The following is a 25,333-nucleotide window of genomic DNA, read 5'->3' on the forward strand; positions in this document are numbered from 1 at the left end:
GTTAAAGTTGTATATTTTCATGACTGTTTCCATTACCAATCTGTGTTTTTATAATACCATATGCTTCCCTCAGTTATGGAACTGAATTCACTAGGCTAAAATTGTAGTTTTACAATATATTAAGTCATGAAGAAAATATCAGTATTATTATTCTCTATATGCCAACATCTGGGTAACACAGATTTCATATGTTTTTTTCTTAAAAAATTTGTAAATATGCCTAAGAACATAGAAAAGGAATGTTTAGTCAGCATTGTATGATTGCAACACTGGTAATTTGCTCAAGAAACTTAAAGTAACTCTCAAAATTTTATAAGCCTGAAACAAAATAATTTCCATAATGCAAAATATTTTCTAGAAACTTAACCGTTTATTAGAAATATCTTGATTTTTCTCTTGTGTCTCAATAACTTGATTTTAAATATTTCTTTTTCCTTTTTCCAGTACTAGTAAATCAAATATTGTCATATCCTTTTCCAACTCCCTCCTGTCCCCAGTGCTTCCTGACAAGCCCTGCAGTCCTCAGCATGGACTTGGCACTGAGCAGGTTCATGTTCTCTGTGGTGTTTCCAAGTGTGGTAACCAAAAGCTATCACTGAATTAAAAACAGGAAAGTCATTTTTATTCCTATCTTCTTAACTCTTTAAAGATTAGAAGAAAGAAAACCATATGTATTTGATTGCAAACTAAGTTATACCCCATGGTCCTACAGCTTAACAAGTCCTCAAATTGTTTATGGGAATCAAGGATCAATTGTTAGGTTATCATCATTTTGTCTCAGTAAATATTTTATAGAGTAAGACCATTCCCTGCACTAGATACTTCTCTTAAAGACTTCCCTAAAATAGGACCTTGACCCACCTTGACCAAATGTCACCATTTTTAAAAAGTGTGTTTTAAAGGAGGCCCTAAAAATTTTGAAGAACTGGGAAAAAAAAACTTTGTTCTGCAATATTGTTAAAGATTTCAAATAAAACATTATTAATAAAACTAGAGTGAAGTTGACTGTATGAGTTTTCAGTTTGCACATTTTTACACTATTCCATCTGTGACAGGCAAGTAACACTGGGACTCTTTTAATTGCCCTCTAGCTAAGGCTAATCATACCTTCATATCAAATATTCAAAAGCAAAGAAAAAGCAGAACACATACCAAAGCTTTATCCACCACAATATGAATCTCTAGATAAAGAGGAAATAAGTCCGGAAGTAATTCTGTCTAGAAAAAAGGAAAGCAACATATCAATTTTTTTAATGATTTTAACAATTTATTTATTCAGAACTATTTATTAAATATTACAACAGCAATTATAAGACATGGTAGGGTATTTTCTCATCACAATAGAAGGATATTATATTTGGGATTTCATTTTTAAAAAGGAGAGGACAGTGCTCCTTTCATTTTTGGTTTCCTACCTAGTGAGCTTTAAGGATTTTTCTGAATCTGAGGAATTAATAGATTAACTATTAACGGTCAACTTTCCTGGGCAATAAATAACAAAATAATAATAATAATAATAACAACAACAACAACAATATGAAGATAAAATTCATAATTCCAGAGCAAGCTATTTATGTCTCTTTGTGCCTTTTTTGCAGAGGCCATCTATGAGATATGTGTGAAATGAGCAGGCTGGAGCCATTAGGAAGCCCTGTCTTGGGAAGTGCTAGATAGAATCCCCTGGTGCCAAGATGCCCATCTCAAGCCGGCACCCTACTCTAGCTCACAGCTCAAGTTCAAACACAGCCCCAAGATGTGAGTAACCCACAAAGAGTCAAACAACCTGTTTACCCCCACCACTAGCCTTGGTTTTGTGAAGAAGCTCCCACCGATTCCTTTTGATCTGTACCAGTATAAATAAACCAAGTGAAGGCTCTTTGTTAGAGTCAGACCATTCTGGAGGGCTGAACCAGTCACACCCCTGCTTTAAAAATATTCTTGCCTTCTTTGTCTTATTTTCTGACATAGTACTTTCATAGTTTTTATTTTGCAGCCAGCCCATCCCTCCAAGGGGTAACCATTCCCTCACCCATGCAGACTTGAGCGAGATATTGGTGCCTGAACAGGGACCCTAATCATGAAGAATTCAGAAAAAGGAATATTATAGGTGGGTGCGTGGCCTTCTCTCAGGAAAAAAAAAAAAAAAAAAAAAAAAAAAGCCCACAAGCACGGAGTACCTTATCAGGAGAGAGAAGAGAGGAATCTTTCAAATAAAGTGCCCATAAACACAGGGAATTCAAACTTTAAAAAGAGAAGAAATCTATCAACTTTACTTAAGATCATAATCACAGTGTGAATTCGGTAAAGAGAATGCAACTTTTACGATTCTTAAAAGTGGTAACAGACTTGGTTGATGTAAATTGATCAGATGCCACCGGCAATGCCTGCCCACCTAGCCCACCTGCCTCACTTCTTCACGGGGAACGCTAAGGGCAGTGCAACCTCGCCTGAAAGTAAAGCCAACCCCGCTGAGGTGGATCCGGGAATTTAGGACGCTGGAAAGCAACAGGGTTTCTAACCCCATGCAAGGTGATAGGAAATTGAAGCTGCCCCCTAGAAACACCCAGAGTTTTACCTACACCAAGGCGACATGGCTGCTTCCTGCTGGGCAATCCCCTGCCCAGGCAGAGCCCCTCAGGGACAGGTCAGCAAGATGACAGGGAGAGAGAATGTACAGAGCAGAGGTGCCAAACGCACAGGCAATAGAAATGACCACAAAGGGCTGGGGATACAGCTCAGTTGGTAGAGTGCTTACTTCGCATGCACAAGGCCCTGGGTTCAATCCCCAGCACACCCCCCCCCCCAAAAAAAAAGAAATGACCATAGAGTTTTGGATGCTCACAAAGCACAGAAATAAAAGGCTAATTCTGGGCCAATGCGGTTTAGGTGGGGTTCTTTCTAACTTCTCCTCTTGCTCTGCTGTGCTGGTGGCTCTTAAGAGCAGATATAGGAAAGAGGAAGAAAGGATTAAAACTCAGACTATCCCTAAATTAACCACACTTGCTTGATAGTATTTCTTTTGCTTCCTTGATTAAAAACTTGCTGGAAAACAAAAAGATGTCTTTACAGGTTGATCTTGAACCACAGACCTTTCACATGCAAGGTGACCATGGTAACCATTTCATTATGGCGGATCCCCACTTAACACCTGAATCCCTTTAAGGTTAATAAGCTACAATTCAATTCTTCAACAGGCTTCATCACAGGAACCAATTAATTTCTTTTATTCTCTCAATAACTAAACTATTAGCCAAAGTTAAACCAGAAAAAAATTCTAAAGTTAATAAAGAACATTCCAATTATGCCTTTTAATGGATTATTTTTTGTTTTTCGGGGATAATGCTAAGGGTGAGTCCAACAATTATTAGGGCAAGAAGCTAGCAATCTGAAATTTTTTATTTCAGTGTTCTCATCATTGTCAGATTTCAAACCTGGCTTATCCATTAAAGCAGGCCTGCCTTATATTTAAATCATATAAAAGTTTAATTAGCTGTATCTTAAATTTCTAAACAGGTTAAATTAAAATAAAGGCTTTGATAAGTATTTACACCACTACTTCCAACCTTTGGAGCTCCACTTACAAAAGTTGTAAGATTTTTCTTTTTGTTTGTCTGATTTGTAAATGTGTATATACAATGCTTATATTTACATTATGTCTGCACTAACTAATATCAAAATTGACAGAATGCAATGAGCATCCTCATACTTTAAAATTAAAATAAAAAATGGATCCAAATACCTTTAATTCCTGTGATTTAATAAGGTTCAATTTAAATTGGGTAAACAGATAAAAATAAAGATGTCTTTATATTATTAATTCAAATTTATCCAGCTGGTCAAATAATAAAAGTTGCTAATTCCTATAATATTTAAATTTTATATCCATTTGATTCTAACAATTTTCTTCAACAGTAAAGAGATGACTAATACTGTTATTTACATTTGTTTGACATCTTGGCTTTCACAGTTAAGAATTAGTATATTAAATTTAAGTAAATGGGATTAAGTATATGTCTTTATTAAAGGAGACACATCAATTTACAAAGTCAAAGTGCTAAAATATCATATAAATTTTAAAAATCAGACACTTTAGCAAAATATATTTAAACATTAGATGTGTTTATAATTTGGTTAATACAGAGAAGATCTAAAATTCCTTTATTCTCTTATTCTCACTGAGAACCAAGGTCCTGGAAGTTAAATTTTTATCAGATGTGATTTATATATAAGGGTCTACGAAATTTTTCACCTGGTAAAGTAAAAGACTATATATGTCTAAATAAAACAAAATTTGTACAAAGATTTACATGTAATTAAATTGGTTATATATAATTAACACAATCAGCTAAAGTTATTTAAAGCTTTTTACTCTAAATCCTGTTAAGTTTCTGACATGAGGCCTATTTACAAATATAGATAAAATCTTTTCACAGAACCTTAATTGGGCCTTCTAACTAAAAGATAAAAGGAAAAAATACTTAAAACATTAATAGACTCTCATTCCAATAAAATGATTTTTTATGTCTATTGAATTTTGTTATTTTGAAAAGCTAATTTTAAAGGAATTAAGTTTTAAACAATTTTGGTTAAATAATATGTAATACATAGCTGCTCTCCTGCCCTTTATGTTGCATCACAACCTAGCTTGTCAGTCTGAAAGCTGCGCTCCCACCCCCTTTCCGCTGGAGTCTTTTCCCCGCCTCCCAACTACTTGTCAGTCTGTGAACATCCTAGCTAGCTATTGGTTCATCAGTCAGCTTGCAAGTATCCTTCTCCGTTATTGGTCCCCTGTTAGCCTAGCGGAATTCAACTCTTAAGGATAGCTTCCCTGCCATCTTTTCTCTTGCTTTCTCTCTCCTACTCACTTTCTTTCTCTCTCCTCCTGGCTTTTCCACTCTCTCTAGTGCACGCCCTTTCCCTTTTCCTTTCGTTTTCTCTCTTACCCTGCAGGGAGACATTTTGTTTGCTTAATAAACTCCCTTATGTGATTTCCTGTATCTGGCGTGGTTTTTGTGGGTTTCTTACATAATAACTATTACTTTAAAGTACCACATTACATTCTAGATTTCAAATTTTTCCTTAAAAACTAAATTTGGTTAATATAAAAACATCAAATGTGACTCCGCCATAATACCCATGTGGCAGAAAACCATTGAGATTTTCTTCAATGCTTGTATTATGGAGCTGTGAACACCTTCTTAATTGCTTTCCGTGAAGATCTCTGTTTTCAGCATTGCATTCGGATAAAGATGAATGCTGTGTCATCTAATACTGAAGTTTTGAAGTTAGAAGACATTTTCTAAGTCAAATCACTTCAAATCTCCCAAAAAACTCATCCACTCAGGCAGGGATCTCACCCAGAAATGGCTCCTGCTTCAGTTCTCAGAGGCCTGCTGAGATACATTGAGCACTTGTCAAGCACCAGCACACACTACTGTCTCTGGATCAGCTAAGATGGCTGTCCCATGGTAGGATCGATGCCATCCTGGTCGCTGATCACCTCCCAGAAGTTGACACCAATATGGTTGCCACACTGCCCAGCCTGCAGGTGCACGATCTCCCTCCTGGTGGCGGTGCAGGAAGTAAGACGAACTGAAGTGCAGAAGAGCAGTCTGGCAGAGTGTCTTGAGCGGCAGCGGCCGCAAATCCTCTAATTAAGAAGAAATGGATGGTGAGCTGCTGGGGTCTGCTGCCACAGCTGAAGGCATGGACCGTAGTTAGGACCTGCAACACCTCTCCACTACAGAGACAGGCAGCTTGCGCAGACCCCCACTTGCCTGCAGAAGCAGTGAACGGCGTTTCATCACCAAACTCCGTAACAAGGGGTCTTGCTAAAAAAACTCCGTAACAAAGGGTCTTGCTAAGTTGCCCAGGCTGACCTTGAACTTGGAATCCCCTTTCCTCCGCCTTCTAAGTAGCCGGGATTACAGATTCAGAAAGTGTAATGTTTTTCTGTTGAATTTCCAACTTACCTAGCTATTGATTTTTTCCCTTCTTTCTTTTCTGTGGCTTCAAGCTTTCTAAGATTTTGACAAACTCCCTTTGTTGTCAGCATCTCTATCTAGAGTTGACAGACCAAAGATTTATTTTCAAACATGGATCACAATGGAGTATAAAGTTGATTTGATTTCTTCTCTGCTACTCCCACAGAAATATTTCTGAAATTATTTTCTCAGGCACAGGGCTCACTAAATTGCTGAGGCTGGCCTCGAACTTGTGATCCTCCTGCCTCAGCCTCTGTTGTGCCTGGCATTACCGGTGTGCAATACTGTACCCAGCTGATAATTTGATTCCGATACATGTATATACATTGTGAAATATTCACCACGATCAGACTAATTAACATATCCATTACCTTCCATAATTACATTTGTTAAAAAGTTCCTAAACTTTCAGACTATACAGAGTAGGATGTGTTTTAGTTTATACAGATACAACTCTGGCTATAGAAGTATAAATAATCATCAATTTGATCATACATGGTGGCATAATGTCTTTGAACTTGTCATGTATTTAGAAATATTCAGAAAACCATTGACTACTAGTGAATGTTTTCCTTCAAACAGTAGATCTGGCTCATCAGCAATTCAAGGGTAATCAGGAATAAAAAATATATTGGGATGTCTTTTATTTACATGAAACAATGAACTATTTATCATAATTTACCTTCAAGAGCTAAAAGCATAACAAAGAGTCATATCTTATTCTTCTCTTTGGTATATTTTTAGAGCCACCAGCCAGATTAGACCTTTTTAAGTAGTATGACAAGTCAAATGAACATCTGAAAAAAGATTTTTAAGACTCTTAAATAGTAGTCTAGGAAAACTGACATGAAAAACAACTCATTTGTTTTTTGTTTTTTGTTTTTTTGTCTTTGGTGCTGGGGATTGCATGGTAGGCAAGCACTCTACCAACTGAGTCTTATCTCCAGCCCACAACTCAAGTTTTAAGCTCCTCCTCTGTAGAAACATTTGATATGCTGTACTTTTAAAAACTAACTTGTCATAGCTAATTTGTGCCCATGTTAGAAACTCTTCTAAAATTACTTTTCAAGTAATCTAACACAAGAGTTTCTGTATAGACGTAATTCAGATTACTTCCATAGAAAGTGTCAACAGGACCAGGGATGAATCTCAGTGGGAGAGAGCTTGCCTAGCTTGCACTAGGCCTTGGAGTTTAACCCCGAACACTGCAAGAAAAGGACAGGGAGAGAAGGGAAAGGGAGAGAAGGAAAGAAAAGGGGAAGGGATGGAAAGGAATAAGTCATTGAAACAAAAGATGGCATAAAAGCTCTTAAAAAAGTTTACGAAGCTCTAGAATTTTAGTTATGTCAAACTGGGTAATAATATGAGTGTACAGAATAACTACTGCATAATAGGCTCCTCCACAGCCTGGCCTAAACCAAATGGAGGAGCATCGGGGTGGGTCTCGGTGTCCAGTGGGAGGGGCTTCACTGCTATGCACGGCATCTGGGAGGGGCAGGCCTGTGAGCTCACAAGGGCAGCTTGAGCTCACAAAGCCCCAGGTGGCTGGTTGCTGTAGCTCCCTACAGGCCCCTGGTCATTTGGTTCCCTGTGATCAGCGTGGTCAGACCACGCGCAGGTTTGGGCTCCAACTGAAAGCCTAGTGTCCGCAGCCTGTTTTTGTGGCTGGGCAGGATGTAGTTGGAAAATCAGTTTTGGCACAATGGAGGGGCCAAGGGTTGCCCCTCAGCCTTGCTTGGGCCTGGGCCTGGAAGAAATATTCAGGGTTGCGTCAGCATTGCACGAGGATGTACGACCAGGCCCTAATCCTGGTATCTTTCCTTGGTCGTTAGTGATATGTGCAGCTGTTGGATTTTTTGTTGCTCTCTTGTTTTTGTGGAGAAGTGCTCAGTCTATTAGAAGCAGGCTTTCCGTGGGAAGAGAACTGGCTCTAAAACTTTCTGAACTACTTGAAGAAAAATGCGAACTACTTGAAAAATTTAGCTTTGTTCAAAAAGGGTATGACGGCTTGGAGTTATCTTTAAAGGATGCGAGTTTTGTGAAGGAGTCAATAGAAGCACAAAATTTGGAAGCAACATATGAAAAGCTGAATCGGTCCAAATCTAAACTTGAAGATGAAATACTCATTCTAGAAAAAGAGCTAAAAGAAGAGAAATCTAAACATTCTGAACAGGAAGAATTGATGGCGGATATAGCAAAAAGGGTAAAGTCCCTAGAAGAGGAATCAAAATCTCTCAAGTCACAAGTAGCTGAAGCTAAAACAACCTTCAGAATACTTCAGATGAATGAAAAAGAACTTAAGGTAGCAATAAAAGAGGCTTTGAATGAGAATTCCCAGTTTCAGGAAAGTCATAAACTCCTTTTACAAGAAGCTGAAGTATGGAAGAAAAAAGTGAGTGACCTTAATAAACAGAAAATAACATTGGAAGACTCTAAAGTACAGGCAGAAGTTCTACATGATACAGAAAATCACATTAAGTCTCTGACTGAACACTTGCTAAAGATGAAAGATGGGGCTCCTGTGCCTGGAGAAGACCTAACAGATGATGGTAGCTTAAAGTTGGAAATGAAGAGTGAGTCAGAAATTGGTGCTCACTTAGGTAATCAACCAAAAGGAGCTTTGAAGGAACTGGTTTATGCTGTTAAGTTAAATGCCTCTTTTAAAACCTTAGAAGAAGAAAGAAATCAAATATATACTTCATTATCTGAAGTAGATGAAACAAAAGAAGATCTTATAGAACGGATTAAAAATCTTCAGACTGAAGGAGAATCTTTGCGGTCAGAAAATACACAGTTTGAAAATGAGAATCAGAAGCTTCAGCAGAAACTTAAATTAATGATTGAACTGTATGAAGAAAATGAAGTGAAACTACTCAGGAAATTAATAGTAGAGGAAAAGCGCCGGTCAGAGGAAGAGGAGAGACTTCGCAAAGTGGATAAAAGGATCAGCCTCGCAGCTAAACAGGTGGAGACCTATAGAAAGCAAGCCAAAGATTTTGAGGAAGAATTGGAGAGTACCATTCATTTTTATGAGGGGCACTAGCTTATTTGAAGGTTAGCAGTATGAGATATAAAAACATTCCCTCAAGAGGGGGTTAAAAGCTCTGTTGTCTGTTTCATGTTTCAGAAATAATGTTAAATTATGTTAGCTAATTTATATTGATCAAAAAAATTATATATAAAAATTTCATGAAATAATATTCCAGTAATAAACTAAGATGAGTTTCAAAATTAAAACACCTTACCAAAGTTTTTTCAAGAGGTCCATTTTAGAAAAATTAAGAAGTATACGTAAGAATCTCTTAAAATTCTACTATCTATATATAGCTATGATTAACATTTAGTACATAACCTTCTAAACTGTTTTCTATGCATATACTTTTATATAATATAAAATCATACTAATATTTTTGAAATTTGTGAAATTATTGAGACACTAGCTTATTTGAAGGTTAGCAGTATGAGACATAAAAACATTTAACACCTTCCCGCAAGAGAGGGTTAGAAGCTCTCTTGTCTGTTTCATGTTTCAGAAATAATGTTAAATTATGTTAACTAATTTATATTGATCAAAAAAATTATATAAAAATTTTATGAAATAATATTCCAGTAATAAACTATCCTTTGTAGAGGGCATCTGTCTTACATTAAAACTCTGCCTCTCATTTCATTCCAGGTTAAGATACTCATTCAATTTCATTTAAATTCAGAAGATAAATTTTTGTTATACAAATTACTAGATTCCTAATATAAAACAAAAATACTGTAACTCAATGAAGATTTAAAATTATATAAAATTACAATACTTCACTCATAGGTATTATAAAAATTAAATACATTTTTACTCTTATTAATTTTATATTGTATTTCCCTTACAAACCTTATAACTACTGTTTGTTAATGCCTTGCACAAGTACCAATTCTAATATAACAACTTAATTCAAGATAATAAGGCCATCCCTATAGAACAAGCAAGTTGTAAAACTGACTTTTAATATCTATACTGACCCCATTTTATAATTTTGTTGTTCAGTCTATTACTAGAGAAAAAAATCAAGTCACACATTTGGTAAAAACTAAGACTTCTTTTACTGTTAATACCCTCTTCAGCTCAATAACATTGATTTTAACAATCCTCACATGCCTAACAGGTAACTTTTGCTAATTTTCCTGGCCAAATAAAAATATTTAAGTCACTTCTTACTGTTTAATTACTTGTACAATACTAGTCCATTTTCTACAACTTAAAGCTAATGATGCTCCAGCTTATATCAACTTTTTTCTATAATTTTAAAGAACAAAAAGGGGGAAACAGAACCCTACATAACTCCACTAAATCTCACAAAATTATTTTTTATTTTTTTAATTGTGATATTAAAAGTCTTGCTGCTACTGAGGGACACATGGAGGAATAGAATAAACCAGATTCTATAATACTATAGGGTAGAGGCTGTACTTGTACATTTCCAGAAAAACCAACCTGTCTGCATGGAGATAACTGTATGACCTGACTCTTTGGGCTGAACAGATAGTTCAACAACAGGGAGGTAATAAGACTCCAACCTCCATGTTTATAGCCATGCTGGCTTTGCTGAGCTGTCAGGTAAGTAGAGTCCAGGGAGAGACTCACTGGATCCATTTCCCAGATCCACCTTTAGTGCATCCAGTGGTGTAGACTGGAGAATCCATCCCAGTCATTAGTAATGATATTCACATGATGGGAGGTTTTATAGACAATCACATTACATCCATCCTTGTGACTGAATTTAATTATACTGGCTACAGTGGAAAATTACCTATATGCTGGTCCCATGATAAACACGCTGGCTGTTTAAAGGTAACTTTCAAGGGAAAGACAGCATATGGGGGACCTAGACCAACAAATAATACTGGCCCATGGGAATTAAGATTATATGTCCAAACAGTTACTAAAATGGGACTTTCTCATAACAAGTCACTCATTTTCATGGAACATCCACTGATATCTTACTGCCTTAATTGTTCTGCAATAGAATTTGACACCTTTCCTAAATGGATGGAATGTGCAAATATATTGCCAATGCAAAACAAAATCTCTGAAAGTGGTGGATATGTTTTGGATTCACTGTCAAGAATTGATAAAAGATAGTTGCAACACAATGTCCCTTCCTCCAGAAGGTCCAAAGCTGGGAAGGCTTAGCATGGCAACACTGTGTTTCACTTTTACTTATTCATGAAAAGAATTTGCAGGCAACCATGTTTAATGTGAATTTTTAATATAGTAGAAGATCTAAGAAACTAGGAAAAATAATTGAGTTATCTAGAACTATTTTCAGAATACAAAAATAAGATTAGATACATGATCATTCTGATTTTTTGAAACTCCATGTGATTCAGACTACTCCCTATTATTTGGGTATTACTTTGCACTACTATCAACCATGTAATGAAGGCCAACAAATTGATTAATGTTACACTAGAAAGATCAGTAACTCATGTTTGGGTTTTTAGCACTTATTTCTTATGATAATTTGGGTAATATTTATTTTAATGTATTCTTTCAGGCTTCTATCTGTTCCCGCATTCACTATATCTAGGGGCATAGCCCATTCTGTCAGGATGCTATGACCCCTGGAGGTTTCTTTGGCAATACTCTAACCTTCAGGAAGGATGATATTCAAAAAGATCTCTGGCATTTAACTGCTGCCTCAAATTTTCTCCATTTTACAGATGGCCCCGTGCCTGACTTTGTAGGCAAGACCTGCAAGGAGGGTTCCTATCATGGCCTGCAAGCCTATGTTCAATCCCCTTATGCTTTAATTACTGAAAATAAAAGAATAAGAAGAAAAGGTGAAAAATATCCTGTAACTTGTAAGAAATGTAATCTAAGCTCATTTTCTTAATAATTTGACTCAAAATACTTCCAAAGCCCTGCACAATTAGGTAAATATTGGGGAAAAGATTGAGACTAAATTAAATGCTTTGAAAGCTAAATCATAAATATCAGTAAAGAACTTTCTGCCCTCAAATTTGAACAAAGGCTTAAATGCCATGCTAACTATAATATGTCTATGTTGCTGCAGCCAAATAGAATACTTCACAATGGGATTGGGGAAAGGTTAAAACCCATCTAATGCATATTTGGCATAACAATAATAATGACTTGAACCTTATGGAGTTACATCATAACATCCAGGGCATTCAGAAAAGCAGGATCAATCTCATAGACCCTGCATTTCTAGCTGAATAAATACTTCATGAATTAAATGACTTTAATCCTGGAAATACGTTGAAACATTCTGCATGATATATTATTGGAATATGTTTGCTACTGATTCTTATTTGCATCATAATAATGGATTGTTGTACCCTCAGAACATGGATCCAGGAACTCGAAGTAACTACTCACCACTTGAACTTTAAAAATAGAGAAGGGGGAGATATATGGGAAGCCATCTATGAGCCATGTGTGAAATGAGCAAGGTTGGAGCCATTAGACAGGGAAGCCCTGTCTTGGGAACTGTCAGGCAGAATCCCCTGATGCCAGAATGCCCAATTCAAGCCTGCACCCTGCTTTAGCTCACAGCTCAAGTTCAAACACAGCCCGAGATGGGAATAACCCACAAAGAGCCAAACAGCCTGCTAAACCCAACCCCTATTCTGTTTTTTGTGAAGAAGCTCCTACTGATCCCTTTTGATCTGTACCACTATAAGTAAGGCAAGTGCAGGCTATCTCTTTGTTAGAGCCAGACCCTTCAAGAAGGGCTGAAATGGTCACGCCCCTGCTTTAAAAATAGTCTTGCCTTTTTGTCTTAGAATGATATATTACTTTCATAGCTTTTATTTTGCAGCCAGCCCATCCCTCCTCCAGGTACCCATTTCCTCACCCACATGGGCCATGAGGGAGACCTTTGGAATATACTTTTTATGCTGTCAGCTACCATTATGCTAAATGGAAGATGTGGGACAAAATAGTCTCATATGGTATGATTGGATTTACCCAAAATATGTAAATCCATAGAAACAGAAACCAGACTAGTGGTTTCCAGAGGCTGAGAGAAAGTGTTCTGGGAAATAACTGTTTAATGGGTAAAAGTTTCCTTTTGTTGTGATAAACAATGTTGTGAAACTAAACAGCAACAACATTATGAATGTACTAAATGTTACTGAATTATATACGTCAAATGATTAAAATGGTGAGTTTTATGTTTTCTATGTTTACCACAATTTAAAAAATGTAGCTGAATAAAGGTGAAACATGAAGAGTAAAAATATTTTTATCTCTTCCCACAACAAAATTTCCTTTGTTTTGTTCACTGCAATATATAGAAAAGAGGGACATATATAAAAGACTCAATATATTTTTTGACTTTTTTATATTAAAGCTTTATACATGGTACTTGGGTTCATTTCAATAAACACACATTCATGGAAAACAATTTCAGTTCATGATCCCCCTTTTTTTACTCCCCTTTTCCCTCCTGTCCTCCCTCTCCTGTCCCATTCTCCTTCCTCTACTCTACTAGACCTCCTTTCACTCATCTATTAATTTATATTTGATTGGGTTTTTTTATGTTATCCTATCCTTTCCTCCTGCTTTCCTGTATTTTGCTCTAGCTTCTACATATGGAAAACATTTGACCTTTAAGTTTCTGAGTTTAGCTGATTTCACTTAGCATGATATTCTTCATTTCCATACATTTGCTGGAAAAATGTAATTTTATTTTTTATGACTGAGTAGAACTACATTGTGTGTGTTTGTGTGTGTCACAATTTCTTAATCCATTCATCTATTGATGGGCATCTAGGTTGATTGCATAATTTAGCTATTGTGAATTGTGCTGCTATAAACATTGATGTGGCTGTGTGGCAGTAGTATGCTGATTTTAGATCTTTTGAGAAAATCCAAGGAGTGAGATAACTGGGTCATATGATGGTTCCATCCCTAGGTTTTTGAGGAATCTTCTTACTGCTTTCCAGAGTGGTTGTATAAGTCTGCGGGCCCACCAACAATGTACAAATGGAACTTTTCCCCCAGAGCCTCATCGGTATTTACTTTTGTTCATATTTTTGATCATTGCCATTCTGACAGGAGTGAAATAAAATATTAGGGTACTTTTTGATTTGCATATCCCTGATTGCTATACATGTTGAACATTTATTTATTGTTCATTGTGTGTCTTCTTTTGAGAAGTTTCTGTTTAGTTCTTTTTCCCATTTATTGATTGGGTTATTTGGGGGATTTTGGTATTTACACTTTTTTTAGTTCTTTAAAGATTCTGTGGATATTAATTCCTTATCACAGGAGTAGCTGGCCAAGATTTTCTCCCATTCTGTAGGCTATCTCTTCATGCTTTAATCATTCTCTTTGTTGTGCAGAAGTTTAATAGCATCCCCATTACTGTTCTTGGTTTTATTTCTTGCACTTTGGGGATCGTGTTAAGTGCATTGGTGCCAGAACCTATATGATGGAGTGTTGATGCTACATTTTCTTCTAGCAATTGTAAAGTTTCTGATCTAATTCTTAAGTCTGATCTATCTCGATTTGGGTTTTGTGCAGGGTAAGCAGGGTGTAGTCTCATTTTTCTACATAGAGCTATCCAGTTTTCCCAGCACCATTTGTTAAAAAGGCTGTCTTTTCTCCAAGACATATTTTTGGCACTTTGTCAAATACTAGATGACTATAGGTATGTGGATTTGTCTCTGTATCTTCTATTCCATGGGTCTTCATGTCTATTTTGTTGTCAATACCATATTGTTTTTGTTACTACAGCTCTATAGTATAATGTCAGATCAGGCATTGTGATGCCTCCTGCTTCACTTTTCTTGCTTAGTCTTGCATTGGCTAGTCTGGGTCTTTTATTATTCCAAATGCGTTTAAGAATTTTTTTTTTCTAATTCTGTTAAGAATGTCATTGGTATTTCAATGAAAATTGCATTGAATCTGTAAATTGTTTTTGGTAATATGGCCATTTTGACAATATTAATCCTGCCTATCATGGTTGGGGATGTAGTTCAGTTGGCAGAGTGCTTGCCTCACATGCACGAGGTCTTGGGTTCAATCCCCAGCACCACCACCAAAAAAAAGAAAAGAAAAGAAAAGAAAAGAAAAGAAAAGGAAGGAAGGAAGGAAGGAAGGAAGGAAGGAAGGAAGGAAGGAAGGAAGGAAGGAAGGAAGGAAGGAAGGAAGGAAGGAAGGAAGGAAGGAAGGAAGGAAGGAAGGAAGGAAGGAAGGAAGGAAGGAAGGAAGAAAGAAATTCTGCCTATCCAAGAACATGGGCTGTCCATTTTCTAAGATCTTCAATTTCTTTCTTTAGTATTCTATAATTTTCATTTTAGAGTTCTTTTACCTCCATTGTTATATTAATTCCCAAGTATTTAATTTTTGTTTTGAGGTTATTGTGAATGATATGATTTTCCTGATTTCTTCCTCTGCTGAATCACTATTAGAGTATAGAAAAGCTATTTGATTTAAGGGTGTTGATCTTGTATCCTTCTACTTTGCCAAACTCATTTATGAGCTCTAGAAGTCTTCTGGTAGAGTTTTTGGGTCTTCTAGATATAGGATCATCTCATCAGCCAACAGAGATAGTTTGACTTTTTTTTCTGTTTGTATCCATTTGATTTCCTTTTCTTCCCTAATTGCTCTGGCTAATGAATCAAGGACTATATTGAATAGGAGTGATGAGAATGGACAGTCTTATCTTATGCCTGAATTTAGAGGAGATTCTTTTAGTTTTTCTCCATTTAGTATTATGTTGGCTTTGGGTTTGTCATAAATGGCCTTTACAATGTTGAGGTAAGCTCCTTTGCTCCCTAGCCTCTTCAGCATTTTTAACATGAATGGGTGTTGGATTTAATCAAAGGCCTTCTCTTAGTCTCAATTTCATTGATTTTGGCTCTGATTGTAATTATTTCCTGCCTCTTTTTTCTTCTTCTAGGTGGAGAATGAGTTTATTTATCTGAGATCTAATTTTTAATGTAGGCACTAAGTGCTAGAAATTATCTCCTAGAACTGCTTTCATACTATCCCAGAGATTTTGATATATCTCTATTCTTGTTCATTTCTAAAAATTTCTTGATTTCTATTTCTCATTTCTTCTTTATCCATTCTCCATTTAAGAGACTATTGCTCAATCTCCATGTGTTTATGTGGGTTTTTTTGTTGTTGTTGTTGTTGTTGTTGTTTTGGTTTCTTTTCCTGTTGATTTCTAGTTTTATCCATTATGATCTCATAGGATACATGGGATTCTTTGTGGCCTAGAATATGATTTATTTTGGAAAAAATTCCGTGTCTAGCTGAGAAGAAGGTAAATTTAACTGTTTGTGGGTGGGGATATTCTGTAGCTGTCCATTAGGTCCATTTGATTTATACCTTATTGTTTAGAGTATATTGAAATCACGCAGTATTATTGTGCTTGGGGGTCTATGTGGGATTTAATGTCATGGAGTATTTTTTTCCATGTAATTGAGTGTGTTAATATTTGGAGCATAAATGTTTCCTATCATTATATCTTCTCATTGCATTATTTCTTTTAATAAGGATGTAGTGATCTTGTCTCTTCTGATTAATCTTTGCTTGAAATCAACTTTTGTGAGATACAAGAATAGCTACTCCTGCTTGTTTCCTAGGATCATATTCCTGGAATATATTTTGCCATAGTTTTACCTTCAGCCTGTGGCTGTCTTTGCCTATAAGTCTCTTATAAACAGTTGGTTCTTTACTTTTGATCCATTCAACTAATCTTTATCTTTTAATTTGGGGATTTGAGATCATTAACATTTAGTGTAGTAAGGATAAGTGTTTATGGTTTCCTGCCTCTTTGGATTTTTGCTATATTTTATCCTGTCTTGATTTTTGTTTAATGGATTATTCTTCCAATGAACTTCCTCTGTCTGTGAGCTTTGGGAATTATTTTTTAGTTCCTCTGTGTACACTTTACCTTTGAGTAGTGTTTATAATGCTGGCTTGGTGCTCATGAATTAATTTATTCTTTTCAAGGAAAGTTTTTATCTTCCACTCAAATTTGAAACTGAGTTTTGCTGGATATAGTAATCTTGGCTGGCAGGTGTTTTCTTTTAGGACTTAGAATATCTCATTTCAAACCCTCCTTGATTTTACCATCTGACCTGAAAAATCAGAAATGAGCCTTATTGACATGACTTGTGTTTGGAATTTGATATTTCTCTCTTGCATCTCTTAATATTCTTTCTTTATTTTCTATATTAAGCATTTGATTATGATATGTCTCATCAAGCTTCTTATTCAACTAGGTCTATTAGGAGTCCTCTAATCCTCCTGTATGTGGATGTCTGTCTCATTTTGATTTGGGAAATTTTTTCTTTAACTCACTCATTGAAAATGTTCTTTATACCTTTAGTTTGTATCTCCATGTTCTCTTCTATCCCAAAGATCAGTGCCACCCGGTCAGTTTTCTTTCTTCTTTATTTATTGTACCCAAACTTCTGAGTCCCTAAGTTTCTTTCAGTGTCCAGTATTAAATTTTAGTGAAATTCTTCCTTACCCACTTTGCTGAGAAACTATACACCTGCTGTTTTGGTACCATGCAACAGCACAGCTTGGAATGCTGCTTTACTTTGCTCTGCCATCCTCTGTTCCCCTCTCAAAATATATTTTAAGTGGATAAATAAATCTTAAAAAGTGAGAAGTTTAAATTTCCAAAAATTAATGGATGAAGAAATTAAGTCTTGATTATATTTTTCTGAAGTAAGGTCTCACTATGTTGGCCAAGCTGATCACAAACTTGTGAGGTCAAGTGATCTCCTTCCCTGCCTCAGCCCCCCAAATAGTTGGGACTACAGGTACACCCCACCATTCTGGATATTACATTAAATTACAAGTTTAACCAATTAAAAAAAAAACATATTAAGTTGATTGGAAGAGTAAAGAAGGAGTAGAATTTAAGTAAATTACAATCATCTTTCATTTCAGAGAATAAAGAGACAATCTGAACTTGACTAATAAAAAAACTAAAAAACAGGGGCTGGGGAGATAGCTCGGTTGGTAGAGTGATCGCCTCGCAAGCACAAAGCCCTGGGTTCGATCCCCAGCACCACAAAAAACTAAAAAAAGAAACAAAAGAAAGCATATTTTCTAAATATTGGAATTGAGGTTTATGCATAAAAGGAAGGAGAGAAAGACTGTTGGGATTTTTACTTTTTAATTATTGAAGTGAATAAAGCGTAGTACACAATTTAATAATTTATAAAATGAAAATTTTGCAACAACCAGTTAGGTTAAGAAATGAAACATTTTCATCCTTCCTCCCAGACTCTACTTAGGTCTTTTCACCCAATCACAACTTCTAGAGGTAGCAGAATCCTGATATTTATGACAAATCAATTATAAATCACAAGTTTTCATTCCAAATCCATAGCTTTTCCTTTTTTCTATATTTTATCTTTAGATAAATGAACCATACAGTCCATATTCTCTTATATCTCACTTCTATCACTCATCATGTTTTAAGTATTCATTCATGTTGGTCTGTATTGCTATAACTCATTTAGTCATTTTTTAACCTGATGATAGTCTACTGCATGAGTATACTACAGTTCATTTTCCAATTTCATTATTGCATATTGGGGTTTCCCCCAAAGTGGAAAAAAGTTATGAAAAACTTATTAGGGTATCTTAATGTATTTAGAGCACATTTCTATATGCTACAATTTGGGGGTCATAAATGATGCATTTCTCATGCTTTGCTAAAGAATAGTAAGCTATTTGTTCAATATGAACATGCACAAGAACCAAAAGATAATTTCCCTTACTCCACTTCTCTGTACATTTTTGAAGTGTGATGACTTTGAGGATGGAAACCATATTGGTTTATTTTGCACAATTCTGGGCATTAAAGAAATTAAGCACCCTTTATTTTTAGTTTAGATTTACTGTTTTATAACTAAAAGACACAGCAAAAGCAGTTCTAAGAGGGAAGTTTATGGCACTAAATATCTACCTGAAAAAGAAAGGAAGAAAGTAATCTCAAACATACATCATAATTCCTCAAGGAATGAGAAACAAACTAAATTCAAAGTTAGTAGAAGAGAGGAAATAATAAAGATCAGAGCAGATACACAAAATAGAGACTAGAAAAATAATATATTCACAAAATTGAGTTGCTTTTTTGCAAAGCTAAGCAAAATTGACAAACTGTTAGCTAGAACAATTAAGGAGAAAGGGAAAGTATTCAAACAAAAATAGAAAGGAATGAAGAAACATGATAACTGATAACAAAAATATAAAGGTTAATGAGAAACCTTCATATGAACACCAGTAATTCATACAACCTATTTCAAAAATGGATAAAATCCTAGAAATATATAACCAAAAAAGACTGAATCACAAACAAATCAAAATTCTGAAGAAACAATGACAAAATAAATTGAATCACTATAAAAATCTCTCATCACACTCCATATGGGTATGAAATATTGAAATGTACAAATGCATTCTACTGTCATGTACAACTAATTAGAACAGATTAAAAAAATTTTAAATCTCTCATCAAAGAAAATCCCAGGAGTAAATAGCTTCACTGCTGAATACTATCAGAACTAGAATATCTAAAATCACAGTTTGGGAAGACTCAGAAAATAGTAGAGTGAATCTAGGCAGCAATTCTTAGTTCTTCCACAACCTAGGAATGAAGCAGAGAAGGATCAGTTGACCAGAGAGGTGGGTGAGAGAATAAACACTCTAAAACTCAATATTGAAAATCAAGAGACTTGGAATGCCTTGGAAATTGGTTACTAGAGCAGAAATAAGCAAAGTCTTGAACCTAAACACTGACCAAAGCAGGGCTGGAGGGAGAGATAAAAAAAAAGAGAGAGAGAGAAAGAGAAAGAGGGAAAGCCCACAAGCTTATTTCCATAACTGTTCGAAAGAAAAACAGACCTAGTGAAAATGGGACAGGATCAGAAAAGACAGTGAATGAGATCACAACATTCAGTCCAAATCATAGGCAGAAAGAAGCTCTGGGCAGTACAGTCATTTTGTAGAGTCTGCAGTTAGCCAGCCTCCCTAGATGAAATTAAATCAATACAGCTTTTCTCCATCTAAAGATAGTAACAAATAAAACCATAGAGAATGCCCCTGCAATGGGTTTTCTCCTTAATCTACTTAAAAGGAACTTGTAGAGTGATCACTGCTAGCTGAAACTACTGAGACCCCCTCCTCCTCACAGAGGACAATATGAGTGGGGTGGATCTGACCTGAGAGCAAATTATTCCTGGAGTGTACTATCCCCAACCCAGTGCTACCCCAGTCACTGCAATACCTCAGGCAAAGATGGGCCAAACTGACACCCTACCCTCCATCACAGTGACAGGTCAAACACTGGTGAGCTACACCAGCCAGTGTGGCGTTTCTGTGCCGCAAACTGACCACAGAGGGCTTATACTCAGACTCCACAGTTGCAGGCAGCCGCCAAACTCAGCGGCACTGCAATGGAGAGAAGCAGGTACTCAGCTATTCAAAACTGGCAGCTGGCCATAGGAGCTTAGACAAAGGTGGGCCAATTGACACATTAGTCATGGGATGGTATCCCATGATCTATGTCAACAAGGGTGGAGGCTTTTGTGCCACACTGCATTTACAGAGAGCCTGCATTCATAGACTGTCCAGTTGCAGATAGTCACCGAGCTCTATGCTGCTATAAAGAAGTCCCTACAGAGGAAAATAGGCTTTCAGTGCTCCACAGCAGCCAGTGACATTCCTAAACCCCGCTCCACCACACCAATACATGCAGCACCTTCCTATCATGCAGACATGGGCCTCTGGGCTGACTATCAAGCATCAACTAGCAAGAAAACCAAAGCAACCAGGGAAGTAGCTCCTGTGCCCCAGCACTGCTAAGAGAGTCCACAGTTGTTGCCAGTTAACTCAATTCTCATTCAGATGCATGGAATCTAGAAAACATTTCCTAAGAATAACTCTGAGCTGCCAGCAGACAACCTCAGTTCATGCACAATGACAGCTGCCCCCACACCCACAAAAGGGCTCACAGAGCAATGTCACACAGACACCAGACACCATTGTGTCCAGACACAAGCCCACCAACCTGCAATCTGTGCATTCCAGAGAGTGCAGCAGCACTACATCCCCACCACAGATAACACGTTGCCATATCAAGTTTACAATACCTCTACTTTAGATCACTATGCCCCCTCTATGCAATATACATGTGGTAGCCCACATGGGATCTGATGGTGCTAAATATGCAGAGTTTTTCTTCAGGAAGCCACTCAAGAGTGTACCCACAACAGGGAGGTTCTAAATCACAAATAGGAACCATCTCCTCTGACCCACCAGAAAGCTAGTAGGTACCTGGACCCACCAAAGATCAGAGGGGGTCTCCAGGAATTGTATCAGAGGTAAAATAGTGTGAGTGCCAACCTTCATACCTGGAAAGACTGTGTTCATGGGCAGCTCCACAAATAGAATCCTTGGGAGGCTCCTGAGATCCTGAGATCCAGAGCAATCCAGTAGAAATTGGCAGCTGCAAGGCCAGACGGGTGTTTTGATCTAATCTCCCCAGAGCAGACACCACTCAGCAAAGCCCCTGAGGCCTGGATTAGATTTAAGTCCCACCTTATGGAACTCCATTTATAAAATCCTGCAGTTGGCCCACCCTGGGAGTGCATCAATCTGATCTGTGCAAACTCCAACTGACAGTACTTCCCATCCTATCCTACCTCATACTTGGGGTAAAGAGAAACTGAGAATAATTTGAATCAACTTCAGTCTCAGGTCACTCCAACTGGCAACACAAAAAGAGGAAGAAGTTGGCAACACCCAGCTCTTGCTCTCACTCTCAGTCTAAGAAAAAATAGAAAGACAGTTGGGCATAGACAATGTCTATCTATTCTCATTGACTATTTTGACCTCCTCAGTGGAAACAATTCCTTATTTTTTATAACCAATAAAGAGATAGAGATTCTGAAAAAAGGACCAAACAGAAATCCTTGAAATGAAAAAATCAATCAACCAAATTAAAAATTCAATGGAAAGCATCGCCAGCAGACCAGACCTTTGGAAGACAGAGTTCCAGGCAATGAATACAAAATATATAATCTTGAAAATAAAGTTGACCATGAAGGAAAGATGTTAAGAGACCATGAACAGAACTTTCAAAGATATGGGATAACAGGAAAAGGGCAAATTTAAGATTCATGGGGATAGATGAAGGTTTTGAGATACAAATAACAGGAATACATAATCTTTTCAATGAAATAATATCAGAAATTTTCCCAAATGAGATGGAAATTAAAATACAAGAGTCATATAGGACTCCAAATATACAAAATCAAAATTGATCCACTCCGTTCTAATAAAAATGCATAGCATAAGGATATACTTTTTAAAGTTTCTAGAGAAAAAAAATAGAGGTAAACCAACCCAGGTTTCATCTGATTTCTCAACCCAGACCCTAAAAGTCAGGGGTTCTTGGAATGATATACAACAAGCTCTAAAAGAAAATGGATGCCACCCAGGAATACTACCCCCAGGAAAATTAAGTTTCATATTTGAAGAGGAAATAAAAACCTTCTGTGATAAACAAAAGGAAAAAGAATTCACAACTAGAAAGCCTTCACTACAGAACATACTCAGTAAAATATTTCATGAAGAAGAAATGAAAAATAAAAGTGAAAACAAAAGAGGGAGAAACAACAATAGAAGAATAGCCCATCAAAGGAGAAACTAATATTAATTTAAAAATTAGAAATAAATCTAAAGGAAAGAATGAAAATAATTTCTCAATAACAACATTGAATATAAATGGCCTAAACTCATTGATCAAAACACACAGCCTGGCCCCCACACCAAGGTCAGACACTGGGGCTGAGCCCACCCCCACACACCAAGGTCAGACCTGGCACTGAGACCCCCAGTCTTCCCCTCACATGGAGGATGGAGGCCGGTAGCTGAGCCTGCCCACCTGCCCCCTGCTGCTGAGGGACACTGCGCCTGCCTCCATGCTGACTCAGCACACCCTCGCTGGGGCTCCCCAGTTTCTTTGGAGGCTGGTGTGGGCATTTTGAATTATTCCTGAGGGCATGGCCATCATCATTGGAAGGGGGGGCTCCCTTCCTGAGACAACTACAGGAGACTGGAGGCCCTTTGACAGATACCTCTATTTACTCACTTACATCCTACACCCTTTCCCATCCTCTTGTTCACAACTAGAAATACTGTAAATAGTAATCAAACTTATCCTGTTCATTTCAATAATGTTAAAGTCTTTATAGGGGCTATCATGTTCAAGGCTGCGTTTTCTCTGTATTGTGTGCAACTGGTATTGACATTCCCTTCAAAGGAGAGATAGTGGAAAGCTCAGGGTCATAATAAGCCTGCAAGGGGGGAACTTCAATATCTCTGGTCTTCAGTGATAGAGGGGAATATATAGAAACAATAAGAAAAAACAGGGGAAGAAAGTGTCCCTAACAAACCAAGATGGTATTGTAATAGAATCCAATGACACCATGGCAGTAGAAATGACAGAAAGTTTAGAATCTGCATACTTAAAATGATCCGTGAAGCAAAAGATGAGATAAGAGAGCAAATGCAGGCAATGCATGACCATTCCAGTAAACAGTTAAAAGAGCAAATGCAGGAAGCAAAAGAACAGCTCAATAAAGAGATAGGGATTCTGGAAAAAAAAAATACTTGAAATGAAAGAAACAATAAACCAAATTAAAAACTCAATAAAAAGCATCACCAACAGAATAGATCTTGTGGAAGACAGACATTGAAGACAAAATATTTAATCCTGAAAATAAAGTTGAATAAACTGAGAAGATGTTAAGAAGTCATGAACGGAAGCTCCAAGAATTATGGGATATCATGAAAAGACCGAATTTAAGAATTATTGTGATTGAGGAAGGCACAGAGATACAAACCAAAAGCATGAAAAACCTGTTCAATGAAATAATATCAGAAAATTTCCCAAACCTGAAAAATGAAATGGAAAATCAAATACAAGAGGCTTACAGAACACCAGGTGCACAAAATTACAACAGATCCACACCAAGACACATTATAATGAAAATGCCTCACATACAAAATAAAGATAGGATTTTAAAGGCTGTGAGAGAAAAATGTCAGATTACATATAAGGGGAAACCAATACAGATATCAGCAGATTTCTCAGCCCAGACTCTAAAAGCAAGAAGGGCCTGGAACAATATATTTCAAGCTCTGAAAGAACACAGATGCCAACAAAGAATCCTATACCCAGCAAAACCAACCTTCAGATTTGATGATGAAATAAAATCTTTCCAAGATAAACAAAAGTTAAAAGCATTTACAAATAGAAAGCCTGCCCTACAGAACATTCTCAGCAAAATATTTCATGAGGATGAAGTGAAAAGCAATAATACAACTCAGCAAAGGGAAGAACTACCCTAAAGGACAAGCCAATCAAAGGAGAAATCAAGTCAAATTAAAAACCAAAAATAAGCCAAAATGACCAGGAATACAAATCACATCACAGCAATAGCCCTGGATGTCAATGGCCTAAACTCAATAATCAAAAGACATAGACTGGCAGATTGGATTAAAAAGAAGGACCCAACAATATGCTGCCGTCAAGAGACTCATCTCATAGAAAAAGACATCCACAGACTAAAGGTGAAAGGATGGGGGAAAACATACCATGCACATGGGCCCAGTAAAAAAGCAGGGGTCTCCATCCTCATATCAAATAAAGTGGACTTCGAACCTAAGTTAGTCAGAAGGGATAAAGAAGGACATTTCGCACTGCTAAAGGGAAGCATAAAACAGCAAGAGATAACAATTTTAAATATTTATACCCCAAACAATGGAGCATCTATGTATATCAAACAAACCCTTCTCAATTTTAAGAATTAAATAGACCAAAACACATTAATAGTGGGGGACTTTAACACACTGCTCTCACCACTGGATAGATCCTCCAAACAAAAACTGAAAAAAGAAACTATAGAACTAAATAATAAAATCAATGATATAGACTCAATGGATATTTACAGAGTATTTCATCCATCATCGAGCAAATATGCTTTCTTCTCAGCAGCTCATGGATCCGTCTCCAAAATAGACCATATGCTCTGCCGCAAAGAAGCCATTGTAAATACAAAAAAATAGAGATCCTACCCTGTATCCTATCAGACCATAATGGAATACAATTAGAAATGAATGATAAAATAACAAACAAAAACTACTCATACACCTGGAGACTAAATAATATGCTATTGAACGATGCAATGATAACAGAAGACAGGGAAGAAATAAATTCTTAGAGGTAAATGAGAACAATGACACACATATCAAAATCTCTGGGACACTATGAAAGCAGTACTAAGAGGAA

The 25,333-nt window shown here is 36.7% G+C and overlaps 2 protein-coding genes across 2 annotated transcripts in view; one reads left to right on the plus strand and one right to left on the minus strand.

The window, feature by feature from the left end:
• Positions 1-25,333, minus strand: part of ADAM32 (ADAM metallopeptidase domain 32) — a 177,769-nt gene that overhangs the window by 84,510 nt on the left and 67,926 nt on the right. Inside the window, exon 7 of the mRNA XM_079139876.1 lies at positions 1,153-1,218. Within this exon, the coding sequence (XP_078996002.1) occupies positions 1,153-1,218 (66 nt within the window). The remainder of the gene's footprint in view (positions 1-1,152; positions 1,219-25,333) is intronic.
• Positions 7,320-9,107, plus strand: LOC306662461 (melanoma inhibitory activity protein 2-like). Its single transcript, XM_079142169.1, has one exon. It carries the CDS (start codon positions 7,687-7,689, stop codon positions 9,025-9,027), a length of 1,341 nt encoding a protein of 446 aa, XP_078998295.1. The 5' UTR covers positions 7,320-7,686; the 3' UTR covers positions 9,028-9,107.

This window comes from Sciurus vulgaris (assembly GCF_902686455.1).
Source record: "Sciurus vulgaris genome assembly, chromosome: 5".
Classification (NCBI taxonomy): domain Eukaryota; kingdom Metazoa; phylum Chordata; class Mammalia; order Rodentia; family Sciuridae; genus Sciurus; species Sciurus vulgaris.